Source organism: Zosterops lateralis, assembly GCF_965231275.1.
Source record: "Zosterops lateralis genome assembly, chromosome: Z".
In the NCBI taxonomy this organism is placed as follows: Eukaryota; Metazoa; Chordata; class Aves; order Passeriformes; family Zosteropidae; genus Zosterops; species Zosterops lateralis.
Genome location: NC_139800.1, coordinates 52,878,411 through 52,893,430, shown reverse-complemented (window position 1 = coordinate 52,893,430; position 15,020 = coordinate 52,878,411). Strand labels below are relative to the sequence as shown.

The following is a 15,020-nucleotide window of genomic DNA, read 5'->3' as shown; positions in this document are numbered from 1 at the left end:
TTTGACCCTATAGTTGTGTTTAGAACAAGTCACTGATTGCTTTCATGTTGTTTTTTTAAAATCCATTTTCATAAATCCTACTTGCTTGAACCTTATCAAGCATCATGTATTGTACTGTTCTTTTGCCTTTAAAAAAAAAGTTAGATTTCCTGTTCTCTTAAAAGAAGAAAGCCTGTCTTTTAGAATGTTTTGAAAGGGAGGAGGCATGTTCACTGTGCTTTTACTAATAATAATACTTAATGAAAAGAGACTTATTTGTTTTAAGACTTGGTTGCAAACCAAGAGAGGTCAATCCAACTACACTTGAAAAGAGGCACTTGTGTTGTACCAATATCCCTTCTTAGTTACATCTTCCTGTTAAAATTTCAAATGTATAAAGAATGTAAAAAAATTTAACTTATAAAGGGGGAAATGTGCTTCCTTTTTTATTGCCCTTTAATTTTTTATTTTAAGGTAATAGGATTGTGAGCTTGTGAGACATTAAACTTGTTTGCATTACTTTTTCCTTGGGTTCTGGGAGGTAAGTTTCTAAATCATTACATCCAACAGTACAATGCAAACAAAAATTGTATAGGACTTCAGCAAGACAGACCGTATAATACTTAATATTTTAATAACCTGTGTTGTTCTATATCTGCTGCTTACTGTGCATTGATTCATAGTAAGGGAGGCTCAATTATTTCATCAAGTGTTTAATTTTTTAAGCAGGTTTGAAAGCTGTGGATTTGAATTCTGAGAAAAAGGGAAGCCCTTTAAGTTGTAAAGAGATCATAAGCCAGTAAGTTAAATTCTTGATTCGTGAGAACGAATTCTTTAGTTGGTACTAAGTGAAACTTCAGTTACTTTAGTTCACTTCCATGGGGCTTTCCAGTCTGGAGTAAAGTTTTCATTGTATGAACCTACAGCTTCATTTTTAGAGTTGAGAATTTTGTCCACTCTAGAAAAATGCTTAGTGAGGCTTGGGGGAACTTTAGGGAATAAACAAAACAAAAATTACATATTCTTTATATGTTGTTTTGCCTGTTTAGAAAAGCTTTTTTAGAGAAATGTATAGAAAAACATGATTTTTGCATGTTTTAGAAAAAGATGGTGAAAGGGCATAACAAAAGAAATTAAAGATTTTGACATTTCTGGAAAATATTGTATTTCAGGCAGAAAATTGTCGAAGGAAGAGTACAGCTTTTGATTTTTAAATTAATTTTTTGAGGAGTTGGAACCTTAGCCAGGAAGGTGTTTTTGTAAATGGACTTTAAGCAGTTAGAATTCATCAAAGTAAAACTGAGTTTATTTTGTTCTGAAGCTAATTCTACCTTATTTTTATTACCTCTACTTATTTTTATTCATATTTTCTTGGGGTTTTTTAAGTCTGAGTAGATATTCCTGCGTTATTGTACATAATCAGCAAATTGGAGCTGACTTCCCTTGGACACACTTCTCATTAGTAATGGAATATAATTATTCTGAAAATTCTGGCTGGAAAAATCTGTGCAAAAATCTGAATGTTACTTACATGACTTTTAAAACCAACATGCCTGAAACAATACAAATGGGTAAGTGCTCTCCAGAATTGTAATAAACAGACTGACATATGAAAACATTTTCTGTTCCATAAAATGCTACATTCATGTGCCTGTGGAAAAGAATGAGTAATACATTATGAGGCCTAAACCCACATGTACTACTACAACCTGGCTAAACTAGGTGTAAACCTAGTTTTGGCCAAGATGTAGTAGTACATGTGGGTTTATAAGAGACTTGTGCCAAGTTCATAAGTTGTTTATAGCTTCTGCAAACTGTATCCACCCTTCCTCATCTGAAGGAAATGTTGTAGATCTAAAAAAAAAAAAAATCTGAATTAAAGCATAATTTCAAAGAGATTCAAAGGATTTTCATTTTGAGGAAAAGAAAGTATAGAGTGGAAGTGTTTTATTGGAGATAAACAAAAGCTGCATTTTTGAATGCCCATTTGATGTAGCCTTAGTTTTTTGTTTATTAAACTATTAACTTACATATACAAAATGTTTCAGGGAATCATGGTAGTTCCTTTCTTCTGGAAGTACAGATTCCATATGTATTTCTGACAACTGAAGGTCTTCTTAGTATGCCAGATATTCTTCAGCTTTTTGAATCCAAGTGAGTGAAAAGAAGCTATTTATCATGTGAACTATTTATTTTCAGATTTTCAGGACATGTATGTGATTGTATTCTGTCATGTATTAGCCATCTACTTGGCTACCAGGTGCATTTCTGCAAGTAAACTATTAGCATTTTGCGAGACAAGAATATAGTTTTTTCTGTTGAAGTTAATAACTTAGTACTAGAGATCCACACACATGCCAACCAGAATGGAATTGGCAAATTTTAATTGTAGCTGGTACTTTTTAACCAGAACAACTTTTTTAATTGTCAGCTTTTCTCTGAAAATCATTTTTATAAACTTTTCTTTAGGACTTTCTGATCCTTGGAAGACTTTGTATTTAATTCTTCATAAAAATTGCTATGAGATTTTTTTGTTGATGTTGTTTTAATCTACTGAACTAAATACTCAAAGTGAACAATAATAAAACATCTTATTTTCTAGTGCATCACAGTGTTTAGGAGATGCTAAGTTTAAAACAAAAGCTAATTTATTAATGAATAAATGATATTCAGATCCACTATTCATTTAATTTTTAATACTCTATAACCTAATGGAAACTTCTAGGGTTGTGCATTGTGCATCTTTATTATTTCTTTGACATAATTTTGTTGAATTTTGCTTTCATGGTAATAAAAACTTGGTAAAGCTACCTTTTAAAGTAAAAAGTAAAAAAGTAAGGTAAGTTTTTGAAAAAAAGTAAAAGTTAAAAAAAAAAAAGAAACAAAGAAACAGGGACTAGAGCAGCGATATCTCTCAAACATAGTAACAGAGATACAAATAGCTGATTTCACCATGTAGTGGGAGAGACATGTCAGTTTTAATCCTGCGTATATCCTTCAGTCAGCTGTGGAGACATTTTTGGTCTGTTTCTAATTACATTTCAGTAGGGGAAAAAATATGTCTTTGATATTTAAAACTTGAACACATAATCTGACATGCTTTTAAACTCTGACTTGTTCAAGTCCTCTGTTCAGCTTGGCCATAAGCCAAATAGCTGGGAACAGTGTTTTGTTACTTTTCATTAGCAAAAAGCTGTACAATTTCAGTAAAGATAAGAGTTTACTTTTTAAAAAATGTCTGAATACACTGTCTATACAAGTTTCTAGAAGACATACTGCTGGCAGATTCAGATTTAGGTCTCTTGTGTTTCCTAGAAAAACACAACAGGAGCTTGTGCTGCTGGCAGTTCTAAGTCACTCAGAAATTTTAGAATCATACCAATGGCAATCAGGGAGTTTGCTTTGCCTTGTGCTGCACAATCCAGAAAGGAGGAAAAGAAATGCAATATATAAATTAGTCAGAAAAAGTTTCTGTCTTGGTTTTTATATTACCTCTTTTTTTTTTGTTTATTTGTTTTTTTGTAAACTCAAAGCCTTGGTGTCAAGGTCATACTCAATGCAGTTAGCAATATAATTTAATTTCACTAAATCATTGCTACATAATGTGTATTGTTCAAGTGTGTCTTTAAGTGAACTGAGCATTTGAAAAAGATCAGGACTCTAAGTTTAAAAACTTTATTAAGAGGCGCGTGTTATCCATGTCCTTTAAGAATATAGTATTATTTTACTTGTCTGAGTTTCAATGAAATAATTTTACTTATTCAGGTACAGCATTACCTTTGTTGAAAGAAGCAGCAGTTACTCCTTAAGGCTCTTTGGAAGTATAGATCGTTATGTTGTGTTGACGATAGATGCATGTACTGCTATCCTTTTGCAGGTACGAAATGAAACTACTGTGTCCAAGTTCCATTATGTGTTTGGTAACTTCTAGGCCATGTCTTCAGACTTCTGACATATCCTTTCTTCCCCATAATCATATTTAGTTCATACATTGTTTCACATCACAAATCATTAACCCTAAAATTCTGTCTGTTCTAGTTTGACTAGTTTAAAATGTTCTCAGTTTCTTCACTGAAATAACATTTGACCTGTGATTTGATTATATGAAATGTAATTAAAGGATGCATACTTGAAAATAGGGTTGTATAAAGAAATTTTGTAGCAACCATAATGTATTTGTGGAAAAGTATTTGTAGTTCTATTCTCTTACCAATGTATATATTAATTCCTCCCATTTCAGATAGTTATCTGAATTAGTCTATAGAATAATTTGTCCTACTTTTAATAAAAAATAATAGTTTAAGCAATGGCATACTACTTAAATTCTGGCGTGCAGCAAGAGAGACTACAGATAGAAGAGCTGCTTCTGGAAGATATATATGTAATAGAATAATCAATGAGTATTACAAGTACAATTCCTACAAGCTGCAATTAGTAATGATGTACTTTCTATACTTAGTGCAGGTATGATATGATTTGTATAGGCCAAGTAAGTACTTCAGAAGTTTATAACAATATTTTGCATTATTGAAATTCACAAAAAATCTTAAGAACAACCTAAAAAAGGTATTGACAGTGTTTCTTTTTAGAGAAAGGAAGAAGAGGCATAAAGATTTGAATCAGCCTTTTGAAGTTCAAGGAAAACAGAAGTTGGGAATACAAGCTAGTTCTTCCAATTTCTATATGTCTCCTTAATGCTTACATTATTTAGCTGTATTTATGTTTGATGTAGTTTCTTTATATTATATTGATACTCACTGGGGCAGCCATGGTAATGTACTTATTTAGTTTTTACTCTTTATTTAAATTCCATGGTAGAGTATGGAAGAACTAAATCATGAGGACTCCTGTGACACTGTAATATCGAGGCTGATGGCATTATCACTTCAATATATGTGCTGTTGGATTATTTTCTATTCCAGAGAAAGACTGAGTTTAGAGTAAGTTATTAAATTCTTTTGTTATCGTAGTGTTTTTAAAACAAACTTGTTACTAAAGAAAGCTGCTTATTAAAACAAGTTGGCACTGATTTATCTTTGAACGTCTCTGTAGGAATACATTTCTCTTAGAACAATACAAATATTTTAAGCTCATATTTCTAATGTGCTTGGAGTTTTTCACTTAGTTACAATGTTGTCATGCTCCTACTGAAAAACTCAATGAAACTGTAAAAGTAGCAGTGTTTACTGGAGACCACCAAAATGTTAGAAAAGTTTTTTATTTCTGAGGTTATTTTTAGTCTTACACAAATTATAAAGAAATGGCTATTATAAAATAACAGTGTTTGATGCAGGCAATACTAACATGAGTTATTTCAAATCAGAAATTTCACAACTCTAAGGATATGAAATACTGGAATTATTCCTACATCTGTTTGAAGTAAATTCAAATGCATGGTTATGAACTACTGTGTTAATACCACTGTGTATAATTTGCAACAGGGAAGCATTCTTCAAGAATTCTTCCACTGCAAGTACTTCTCCTTTTACTATGGAAGAACACCTTTTGTTGGCATAAATTAATGTTTATGAACTATTATCTCTTTTGAGATTTTTTTTTTTCTATAAGCAAGTGGTAATTTCCTCTTTGTTTTTTTCTCCAGTGTCTCCAGTGTCTGACCTTGATCCAGACCTTTTGCTTCAGACCAGACTTGCTTTTTTGTAGATGGACTCTGTTTTCTTTCCTTACACTCCATCCTTCAGCAGCCAGCCCCTGAATGTATTCTAGTTCTCTTTCCACAGATACTAATGCTCAAACTGTACCAGTATTCTGGATTCTAGGAAATGAAACAGATATTCATAAAGACATGGAACAAATGGTTTGAGATTATGACATGTGGATATTAAATATTAATGATTTAGTGAAACTGTCTTACAGGTACAGTCTCAAGGGAAATACTCTGTTTAACCTTGTCTTAATTTATGCCACTCTAATTGAACTTACACAGAAGTCAGAAGACTTTGAAGTGAAGGTAATTTTTTCTGTATTAATCTTCATGATATGATATTTCTAAAAAGCTCAATCAAGTATGCCTTCTGCATCAAAAACATAAAATAGCTCAAAATTACTAAAATGAGACGATCTTAATTTAGGGCTGCCAAAGTCAGTGAAAAGACTGTTGACTGCAATACAAATTGAATCAGATTCAAATAAAAGTTGAAGTCTTTTTACAACTAGTAGTCAAGTGAGATTGTACCTTTAATAAATTATTAGAATATATCTTGATCTTGCTTAGATCTTAATTTGAAGTTTCAAATCAATATTATGCTGCTGAGGTGACAGAAGAAAAAAAAAGAAATAATTTACTGTCTGCTAGTTTGCTTTTTTAATGTGACAAGATAAATTAACTTCTTTCTTTAAAAATCAGGAAATCTAGAATCTAAACAATCTGTTTTAGTACCTAGAATAATCAGCATTAAAAAATGGGGCAGAAGTTTCACTCAGCTTACCAAATTGTTGGTAACTTATATTTTTGAACCAGGTGATACCTTTTAAGGCACTTTCTTTCACTTATTTGCTGCCAATGTTGAATGCAGATCTTTATGAAAGTCATTATTATTTGCATATTAAAATTTGTTTAAAATCTACCTGATCAAATTAAAGTTATGAGGATGAAGGGAGGATGAAGTTTTTTTTCATTTCATGTATTCAGCAGTGTAATTTGTGTAGAAATTATAGCTTCAAAATGTTACACATCTTCTTAAACTGTAATAGGCATCTCACAATTGCCTGTTTTATTAGGAACTCGTATTATACCCAGAAACTTGATCACATATAAAAGACTTGTAGGATAAATACATTAATTTCACCTACATAGGATTTGCATAAATAAAGAGTGTAATTTGCAGCCAGGCTAGTGGTCAGAGGTTGGAGTTTTTCTGCATGATAAGCATGGATCAAGTTTAATTACTCATCAGTACCAACTCTTGTGTTCAGGGTAACCTTTAGTTTTCACCTCAACTTCTGTAGGAAATTAAGACACTCATCAGAGTAAGTTTTAATCAAGAATACTATGTGTCACTTTTAGGTAATTCTTACACCAGGGATTGAAGAGACAGCACTGGTAATTCGTCAGATTGCTGACAATATTTTGATCACATCTAATATCAGTCCACATGAGTGGCTGGACAAATCTTGGCTTTCTGTCTTGCCATCTGAGGTTTGCTTCTCTTCCCATGAATTTACAGTTTACTTCCTGTTTCTAAGATTCATAAAGTCTTAGGCTTTTTTGTTGCAGTTCTCTTAAAATTTGTTATTAAAATAGACATTATTTTTATATATATATGCAGCTATATATAGTAGCATATTTCTAGTATATATACAAAAATATATATAGACACACATACATATATACATATATATGTACATACACACATATATACATATATATATGTATAGTATTTCCATCATCCTTGTCAACACAGTTAGATAAAACTTGGATTTTTCCTGTGCTTTCACAATTAACCTGTAGGGAAGTGTATCCACCACATCTGTCTACCAATTTGTGCAGTTCTACAGTTCTAGGCACTAGGTTTAAAAAAACTACCCAAATTGTAAAAGATAAAAATACAATTACTCACTTGGGCAGGAAGCCAAGTTCAGCAGTGCTGATCCATTACTCAAATCAATGGCATTGCTTGCTGACTTGCTTTAGTAATGGGTGGTAAAAACTTGCTTAACTCATGCATTTACTTGTTTAACTCATTCCAGTAAATGCTGGGACAGGCCCATCAATCACCATCAAATATACGATATCCTTTAACTTGTATAATAAGGTTCTCAAATGAAACGTATAGATTTGTTCATTTAATGCAACAGCTTTAAACTCTTGTAAAGCTGAGATTGTTTTTGGCTTTTGCAAAATTCAGAAGCATTATAAAGGTTATATTGGCATGGCCTTCCAACAGGGGGGTATTGGATTGTATGTTTTCCAATTTAGGGATTAAGGATACTGGTAAAAAGTGGAGAGGAGCCGTTGTATTGTGTCTCTGTTAAAGATATTTGATCCTGGCAGTGTTTTATGAAAGTCAGGAACAGGAAGCCGTAACTGATAACAAGCTACTCTCAACTTGCTACCCTGTTTGTGACATTCATCGTCCCCCTGACAACTCATGCTTTTGCCACCTGTTTCCTTGCCTTTAACAAATACAGCTTTGGTAAAACAGAACCGGTTTTGTCAGTTTATATTGATCAAGGTAATTCACTTTAAAATGGAGAATTAGTAGTTAATCTGTAAATGCATTTTAAAATCAAGTTTAAGTTATTCACTGGTTTTAACCTTTAGGAAAAAAAATCTTTAGACTTGCTTTTTGTCAAATGGTTATGCAAAATTTACTCTTTTTCAGAAATAATGTTGCATCTGTAGTGAAAAGGAGTTTTTATTGGACTATAAAAGTGCACTGTTTGAAAGCTGTCTTTCTGTGATATACTCTAGGACTTACTGAATAAAATATGACTTTGTAGTAACAGGAAAAAGGGATAAAAAGTTTGTCAAATATCAATCTAACAAAATCATTTCCATTTCCAGACAGAGAGATGCCTGCTTACTTTTCCATGTATCAATCCTTTGGTTGCTCAGTTTATGTTAAAGAAGGGATCTTCACTGAACAGGTTATTTCTTGCAAGCTTTTGTCAACTCCAGGAAATTCTGCCAGAGGTTCCAAAAAAAGTTTTAAAGGTCAGCCAAAATTATTTTATGTATCAGATTAGGTTTTTTTGCTCTGTTGTTATATGTGGTTGTTTTGTTGGCTTTTTTTAATCTGATGCTACACATGCATTTGCTAGTGTAATTTAAAAAATAATTACAGGTTTTAGCATATCATTCATTTCCAAAATGTTGAGTCTGCTGATTCTCAGTAGATTTTGTCAAGTCACCATTTTGTTTGTGAGAGGATAATGAGAGCATTTCCTTAACTGGAAAAATACTCATTAGATCAACTTCCTCCTCAAGCTTCACACTGAGTATTGTATCAGTGTGCAAGCTTTTGTGTATTTCTAATGTAAAAGATGTTTTCCAATTATGTATTTCCAGGACTTCCTTCCTGCCTATCTCCCTCCCTCCCCATAAAAACCCACCACTTAGCATTCATAGTACTAAGCGTTTGATAGAGCCTTAGAGATGAAGAATTGTGAGCTCCTACTGTTCCAGTTGGGTTAAGTCTGGGAAAATTGTAGACTGAATATAGTAATCTAATACAATAAAAAATGCACATATATTATCATTCAAGAATATGGTTGAGGACACCGTTCATATAAGGTGAAGAATTCCATTATGGTGAAGGAAGAAGTGAACAGGTATTTGGGCACTGAATGTTAAATTGCGCATACTTAGTGTTTTAACTGTATATGCCTAAAGCCATCTTTATTGACAGAAAAAGCTTAATTCCTCTGTGATGCATGATAGGTGCCAATCCATTGCAGACACTGCTTCCTACAGTGTTGGAGTAATGAAAGATAAGAAACTGTAGTAAGATACTGCTTCTCCTGTGTTTCAAGACAGAAACTATTACTTAATCTGTTTATAGATTTAAGACAAGTGATACATTGTGTACTGTACATGTCTCTCCTGCTTTGGTAAGTCTTTTTTTTGTTCCAGTAAACAAAAATTTATACATCTTAGAATCTTAATAACGGATTTAATTTTTCATACTTGGCAGTGTAAACATACCAAGCAGTGTACCATAAACATTCCTGACAAATACTTTCTTTATTGTTTCAGCATTTCAGTGACATAATATCTTCATACAGCCTAAATACTTCTGCTCCTCTAGAAAAAACTGTGAAAGGTGCATCACATCCAGAAAATCAGAATAACTTCAACACATTGTATCTTGATAATAAACAAAATTTTCAGATTTTAGAGCTGCTTGAAAAAGCACAAAACAGCACAGGTAATACCTTGAATTACTAGGAAAATGTGTCTCCTTTGAAACCAAGAGAAAAATCTGAATGTATTAGAATCTTTGTCTTCTAATCATGGTAAGATCAGTTATTTTGATGAGACAGACTGCAATCAAAATGCTCAATGACATCTGGGTTTTCTCTAAAATGTAAAAAATAAGCTAATCTTTCATTCTCCAAACAAAATGGTTCACATTTTTCTCTACCAGGAACATCTCATTTGAATTCTGGAGCCCTAATTCCTCCACCGAATCATCGTAAGGGTGTATTTAAGTCTGATCTTCCAAGTTGTATGCAAAAGAAAGCATGTTCATCGGATGTAATTACAAGGAGGAAGCTTGATTCCTTTGCTATATCAAAGGACTATGAAGATTTCACTCATCTAGAAGTTAAAAATTCTCTCCGTTCTCAAAGACAGCCTTTCAGAATGCATGATAGCTCTGATCATTCTTCCAAAGACTCTGAAAAAGAGGATTTCTTTGCAGCTTTCAGTAACTGTGTACCTCAGGAGAGCTCTAGGAGTTTTCTAGAAGAGTTTAGAGACACAACATTTAAAAGCCCAGAAATTCAGATTGACCAGCCCCTGTGGAATGACTCTTCATCCACAGGCCCACATAATTCATTTGCTCATGGTGGTTTTCTCTCCGATTTCTTTGATGATACGGATGAGCTTCAAAATCTGAATTTTAACCAAATAGGTGGAGCATCTAAAGGAAAGAGAAAACAAAGGCCTCCATTCTTATGGGCAAAAGAAAAAAATAAAACAGGTAGGTTCAAAGTAAGCAGATTTTGCTGAAAATCTTTTGGTTACTCATCTTCAAAGTTGTAAGGAATATCTGTAAGGCTGTATTTTATCTTTTATTTAAATAGTTGTTAAATCAAATTTAACCCAAGAATTGCATATTCCCTTTGCTAAAACTTACTTCCATATGTATTTCTTCTGTGATAAAAGGTTTCTTACAGGTTTTGTTTTGAGCATATAGATCTCTTCAGGTATTTAAAAAAAAGAGACAAACAAATTCTAATTCAATGAACTGGAATTGTGTTACTGCCATTAATTTTTTCTGGTAAATATTGAAAAGCATAGTTCTTCAGTAGTGTAAGATTCAGCTTCTTTTCTCTTTGACAGTGCCTAAAATATAGATAATGAACAAGCCAAAATTAATTTAAAATTATGAGGAAGATTATTTTGTAAACACAGATTTGGATAAGGGTGAACAAAAGATTGTATTTTCTTGATAGGACAAAAAGGAGGTTCAGCAAATCCTGAGAGTGAAATTCAGATTCTACTATTGACTGTGTTCTCCTGTTGGCACTAATGGAGCAAAAAATGGCACTCTGAAAATTTTCTAAGTTTGTTTCATATATTTTCTTATTCTTGGAATATTTTTTTAGTTAGCATCTCCTGGGGTAAATTCTCCACTTGAAATCATTCCAAAGCTTGCATTTTCAAAGAGATGGTATGATGTGTACTTCAAAACTTTGTTTACTCTGACAGTGTGTTCACTCTTTATACAAAATATTATGCTTCTCTTTTATTCGTCATTTTCTTATCCCTGGTTTATTCCATCAAATGTAGTAAGGTTTTTATGTAGTAACCTTTTTTTAATAAGCCATAACACATGTCCATGGAGTCTTGCAACTGAGAAAGTCCCCGTCAGACTATGTATTGCTATATCATTTATGGTGGTATTTTTTTTAATTCTCCTATTTCTCTGTAGGTGAGATGCCACATTTTTTAAATAAATGCAAGTTTAAGTTTGTTTTTAAAAAGTGCCTAACACCTAGTACAGATTACTTAATTTATGATTTGTCTGTTGCTGGCTGTCATTAAAACTCTTGGTGGTATAAGGTCAGCACAGCATTAAATTGCTTTCACTAATCAGATCAGACTCATTCATGAAAACCTAAATAACTAATTTAAATCACTCTTTCATGGACTGCTTAGAGTAATTATGGAGGTAAAGAGAAAAAAGGTTAATTGGATATGGTGAACTTCTTTTAGTTTTCAGCCTATGTAAACTTAAAAGTTCATACAGAAACTCTGAACAGACCCTTGGCTTCTCTGGAATTAAAATTGAGACCTGCAGTATTGCTGAGTAGGTAACAAATATTCCAGTAACTTGTAACTGGCATTGATAGCATAAAATTCTATATACTATATATTTCAGTAGAGATCAGGGCAGATTCTGTTGGTACCACATTTTACAGTGTTCTAAAAATACTTTGATCTCCAACTGATAAGCTTTCTGATTATTCTTTCTGAGTAGGATAAAAGTATACTTGAATGTGAATCAAATCAAAACAACGTGATTTGTGGTTTAGATTTTGAAAGAGCAGACTTATTCTACTTTATAATTCACTAACCAGGGGAAAAATATGTATATGAAATAGTTTTGCGTGCTAATGCAAACAGCTTCCCCCCCCAAAAAAAAGAAGAACCCAAAACCAAACCAACCAATCAAACCCTAACTTCACCTTAATACAATAAATACCTCTGAGAGCAAAAATTTAAGAAGTATGTAGAGAGTCAATTAAAAAGACACACTGAGAACAAACCCCAGGGATTCTTCAGGTTTGAGATCAAGCTCTCATTAAACCACAAATAATTCATGACACCGTGCCAAGCCAGTATTTCCACTGGAACAGATCAAATCTTTGGTCAGTTTTAGCATTTTCTGACAATACTTTTTGTATAGGCTAAATATAATTTCCTTACAGTAACTTGCTTGAAATAAGCAACTTCTCAAATACATTATTGTAAAAGCACTTGAATCTTAAGAACGTAAGTAGCTTTTTAAAGCAACTTAGAAACATGACCATGTCTGGTTAATATATGCTAAATTTCAACAATTATAGAATAGTTCTAAGTGTAGTAATAATGAAATAAAAATAAACATTAAATATTTTCTGAAATATTGTGTTTAAATATAGGTTGATTTATTTTTTTTTTGTATAAGGTCCCACATTCCTATTATAGGACAAAATACATAAAATGGGTCAGTAGCAGTAAGAAGTAGAAAATATTAATCTGTACACATTTTATTTCATGACAGTTGATACTTTTTGTAGGGAACACACCAGTCAAAGCCAAAGTTCATTACTGCTTCTGAGAAACACACAGTTAAGTCTGCACACATGTTGTATTTTTAGTTTATCAAGATTTTTTTTTTCCTCTACTTCTTTTTCATATTCAGGATTTCCAGAAGTACAGGAGTTCAAAAAAAGGAGATTGACATATGAAAGAGTCCCTGGAAGAAGAGATGGACAAACACGTCTTAAATTCTTTTGAATAGAATGAGGATTTGCATATTACCTACTTTATTATTATTATTATTATTATTATTATTATTATTATTTAACTCTTTAAAGGGAAATAAATTATTGTTGTTAGTTTTTAGAAAGAAATTAGGATTTGGAAATTCTTACTAGCTCAGAATTCTTCTGTATGTTTTAAAAATGTTGCTAAACAAACTAGTTTGTTGAAGATGAATAATTCTCTATTTTCATGGGTGATATAGAGGTACTTTATCACACTTTATATTAAAAAAATATTAATGGAATAAAACAGATGCTGAGGCTCACTCTGAGTTTTCAAGGTACCTGTGTTTGCTCCCCAAGCTTGTCGCTTTCCCAATATAAAGATGGGCTAGATCTGCCAGAATCTCAAGGCTTCTCAAAGTCTTAGAGATTTCTTGCAGTTACAGCTCTGACTTTTTGAAGCTTGTCCCTTGGGCTCTGTTCCACTTCTCTTCTTCTGACAGCTCCTTCAGGAAGGATGTGATTAACTTGCTGAGCTCCTTTTAATCATATCCAGGAAAAAGCTCTTTGTTTTATGAACAACATGGGAAGACTGCATTGAAATTCAGCATTCTCATAGATTTGATTCAGATGTGAATCCTCACCTTTTGCATAACCTGCTGGAGACTGTTGGCATCCATGTTTTTCAGCCTTCTGCAGGGCATTGGCAAGCAGGGGGATGAAAGTCATCAGGGAGGCAGATCCATATATTATAGGGTAAAACTAGAAGGAGTAAAAGATAGATTTTTTTTTTTAATCTATCTCAGTTGTAATCTAAAGAACAAAATAGAATAGTACCAAAAGCCTCACTTTCCATCAAAACATTTGGCAACAAAACTAGAAATACGTGTGGGAGCAATGATAGACAGTAACTCCATTCTGCTGCAGGAATGCATAAACGGTTTGCACAGGCATGCCAGCCAGCTTCAGAATGTCTCTCTCTGTTCAGTGGTCTTCAGCTGAGAGAATTCAGGTTTCAAACTCACTAATCTTTTTAAGTTTGATGCAGTAACAGAAAGGTGAGTGGGGCAGGGAAGTAATAAAAGAAAAGTCACCAAGTTTAAGGTTTATACTTGCACTTAAATACTTCTTTGGCATTAAGCCTTCATTTAGCACATATTCACTTTTTAAGTAAGTAAAACCAGCACTTAGGGAAGAAAGATTTGGTCTCTGAGAGGAAACAGAGTGCTGTTTTTTGACTGAATTCTTAAAAGCTATGGCAGCACTAACTGCAATTTTAGTTCACAGTAATATCCCTGAATTATTTGTACACTGATTGCAAGATTTGAGAAAAATACCTTTCACAAGGGGTAACATAAAAAGATTTCTAGTAAAATCTAGTGCAAACAAAGAACTGTTTCCTGGAATAAGAGACTGAAATAAAAGTTGCAATTTGCTTACTATCCATGGCCCATTTTTGTGGTCACCTGACATAACCATTTTACTTCTTTTGCTTTGTGGGTTATGTTGTTCAGAACTAGCTCCCAGATTTCCAGAACCAGGAATCTGGTTTTTTTTGAAGTCCAGCTCTACACAGTCTCAGTCACAGATGACCACAGTTTGAGAAAATTATAGCTGCCAGTACCAAGCTATGTATTTATGTTCTCCTCTTCCACAGGGAAAGATTGACACGAGAACTTCCACATGAACAGTTGCGACGGCATAGATTAGATAGATAGATTAGATAATCTGTAGATTACTTCAAAAACAAAGGCATGTTGTCTACGTTAAATAAAAATTTCAAGTGCTGCCTGTGTTAAGTTTGCATTAGGTAGAAAAAATGTCACTGTACAGTTAAGTGACTGGTAATGTAGTGGAAGATAAGGGAAGGGACTTGCAGT

The 15,020-nt window shown here is 32.9% G+C and overlaps 1 protein-coding gene across 1 annotated transcript in view; it reads left to right on the top strand.

Annotated features, from left to right (window-relative positions):
- SHOC1 (shortage in chiasmata 1) overlaps window positions 1–13,171 on the top strand; it is a gene marked incomplete at both ends in the record, with an annotated part of 46,072 nt that extends 32,901 nt beyond the window's left edge. Inside the window, 11 exons of the mRNA XM_083883180.1 lie at window positions 709–778; window positions 1,372–1,550; window positions 2,028–2,133; window positions 3,745–3,856; window positions 4,798–4,919; window positions 5,857–5,950; window positions 7,007–7,138; window positions 8,507–8,656; window positions 9,698–9,869; window positions 10,089–10,646; window positions 13,077–13,171. Coding sequence (XP_083739306.1) covers window positions 709–778; window positions 1,372–1,550; window positions 2,028–2,133; window positions 3,745–3,856; window positions 4,798–4,919; window positions 5,857–5,950; window positions 7,007–7,138; window positions 8,507–8,656; window positions 9,698–9,869; window positions 10,089–10,646; window positions 13,077–13,171 — 1,790 coding nt within the window. The remainder of the gene's footprint in view (window positions 1–708; window positions 779–1,371; window positions 1,551–2,027; window positions 2,134–3,744; window positions 3,857–4,797; window positions 4,920–5,856; window positions 5,951–7,006; window positions 7,139–8,506; window positions 8,657–9,697; window positions 9,870–10,088; window positions 10,647–13,076) is intronic.
- Between the last annotated feature and the right edge of the window lie 1,849 nt (window positions 13,172–15,020).